The 2,315-nt window shown below is 39.0% G+C and overlaps 1 protein-coding gene across 1 annotated transcript in view; it reads right to left on the reverse strand.

Annotated features, from left to right (window-relative positions):
- Window positions 1-439: 439 nt before the first annotated feature.
- LOC102821157 (extracellular sulfatase Sulf-1-like) overlaps window positions 440-2,315 on the reverse strand; it is a gene marked incomplete at both ends in the record, with an annotated part of 17,467 nt that continues 15,591 nt past the window's right edge. Inside the window, one exon of the mRNA XM_006878047.1 lies at window positions 440-493. Coding sequence (XP_006878109.1) covers window positions 440-493 — 54 coding nt within the window. The remainder of the gene's footprint in view (window positions 494-2,315) is intronic.

Raw genomic sequence — 2,315 nt, forward strand, 5'->3', positions numbered from 1 at the left:
GCTCTGCCCTGGATCTGCTTTGCCTGGTATTCTGTGGTATTGCTGATGGCGAACTTCACTGCACCTCTACTCTAGCCACCACCAAGCCCTGCCTCCTCCAGAGTATGTAACAGCTTTATTCTTAGGATGTGCTCTCTACCTCCTCACCTTAGCTAGCTCTCAGCCTTCAAGATGAAATTTAAGTATCACCCCCTCCCTTCACAAGGTCTTTCTTTTGGGTTTCCTCAACAATGAGTCCTTCTATTACAATATTTATCTATTAGATTATTGTGGGTCCTGTGCTCAATTGAGGAGTCACTGGGTATTATATATGGTTAGCACACTTGGCTACTAACCAAAAGGTCAAAAGTTTGAGTTCATCCAGAACGACATGGTGACCTATTTCTGGGAAAAATGTGTCACTGAAGACCCTATGGAGCACAGTTCTACCCAGACTCACTTGGGGTTATAATTTGGAATCAACTCAATGGCAACTTGTTTACTAGTAAGGGGTCTACAATTTCAAGAAAGAAATAATAGGTCAACCAGAAAACTGTGAAGTATTACAATGCTATTGATTGCTTCTTGGCAGGACATTTTTGTGACTATAGGTAGTTTCCTCCATGTTTTACTTTTGATCACATACATTTAATTATCAAAATCGAGTCAACCCAGAGTATTTGCACATCAGTTCCTTTCTCCTAAGCCCTTCCATGCTATTTTTTGGCTCTCTTTGAATCCTTTTCTAAAGGCACAAGGTTTTCAGTATTGGGGATCAAATGAATGTGCATTTTGTATGATTTTTTTCTGTGCCAAACAGCATGCATCACCTTTTAATGGAGTTAGGTTTGTGTTTTCAAGCTTCAGAGACTGCTGTGTGTAGAAGGTTATGGATTTCAAAGCACAAAAATTTTACTGATGAATTGCATATATGTGAATCAATGAAATTCAACTAAGAAGTCAGTGCCTCTTCGTATCTATAAAGCACATTACATACCTATAGAATAACTGTTTAATCAGGGTTTACTATGTGCTAAGTACTTTTCCAATATTGCCTCATATAAACTTATGAAAAGCTAATGTGGGGGACTTCTGATTGGGGTTTTAGCCACCAAAAGCAGTCCTTTTGATCACACATCTTTCCTGGAAGTGGGATCTTTTCCTCCCTAGGTCACCTAAGAAGAGGCAGCAATCATGGCCATATAACCATACTCCATAATATCCCACCACTGAGACAAGACCCAACAATACCTGCTAAACATTACAAGTAATAAGGGAAGCCTTATCTCCTGATCATATTAATAATACTAATAATCATGATGAATAAGAGGCAACAAACCTTATCAAAACACATCTGAAAACAGAAGAGAGAAGCTGATGCAAATGACTTGGAGACAGACAAACCTCGTAAAGGGACAGAACAACCAGAAAGAAACTGGACAAAACTACAGAGGAACTTAAACAATCAACCAACTTGACCTCATAGATATATACAGAGCATTCAACCCAACAACAGCACAATACACATTCTTCTCCAGTGCACATGGAATATTTTTCAGAATTGACCGTGTTAGGTCACAAAGCAGGCCTCCATAAATTTACAAGCATCAAAATTCTACAGAGCATCTTCTCAGACCACAATGCTATAAAACTGAAAAAAAAAAAAAAAACAATAAGAAGACCAAAGCAACAAAGTTGAATACATGGAAACTGAACAACACCCTGCTGAAAAGCGACTGGGTAAAAGAAGAAATTAAACGTGAATTCACAAAGTTCCTTGAAACAAACAAGAATGAAAACACAACATACCAAAATCTTTGGGACACAGCAAAAGCACTCCCGAGAGTACATTTTATTGTGATAATTGTGCACATCCAAAAAGAAGAAAGAACGAAAATCAACACATTAACACAGCATCTTCAACAGTTAGAAGCAGACCAGCAGAGGGAACGTACAGTCACCAAAAGAAAGGAAATAATAAACATAAGAGCAGAAATAAACAAGATGGAAAACTGAAAAACGATAGAAAGAATCAACAGGACAAGAAGCTGGTTCTTTGAAAGGATTAATAAAATTGACAAACCATTGCAAAACTAACTAAAGAAAAGAGGGAAAGGACACATAATATCAGAATACTATGAAGAGCTTGTTGTTGTTGTTGTTGTCAGGTGCCATCGAGTCGGAACCGACTCATAGCGACCCCATGCACAGCAGAATGAAACAATGTGCGATCCTGGACCAACCTCACTACCGCTGCCACACTTGAGTCCATCACTGATGCCACCTGGCCAGTCCATCTCGTTGGAGGTCTTCCTCTTTTTCTCTGACCCTCCACC

This window comes from Chrysochloris asiatica, unplaced genomic scaffold (genome assembly GCF_000296735.1).
Source record: "Chrysochloris asiatica unplaced genomic scaffold, ChrAsi1.0 scaffold01545, whole genome shotgun sequence".
In the NCBI taxonomy this organism is placed as follows: Eukaryota; Metazoa; Chordata; class Mammalia; order Afrosoricida; family Chrysochloridae; genus Chrysochloris; species Chrysochloris asiatica.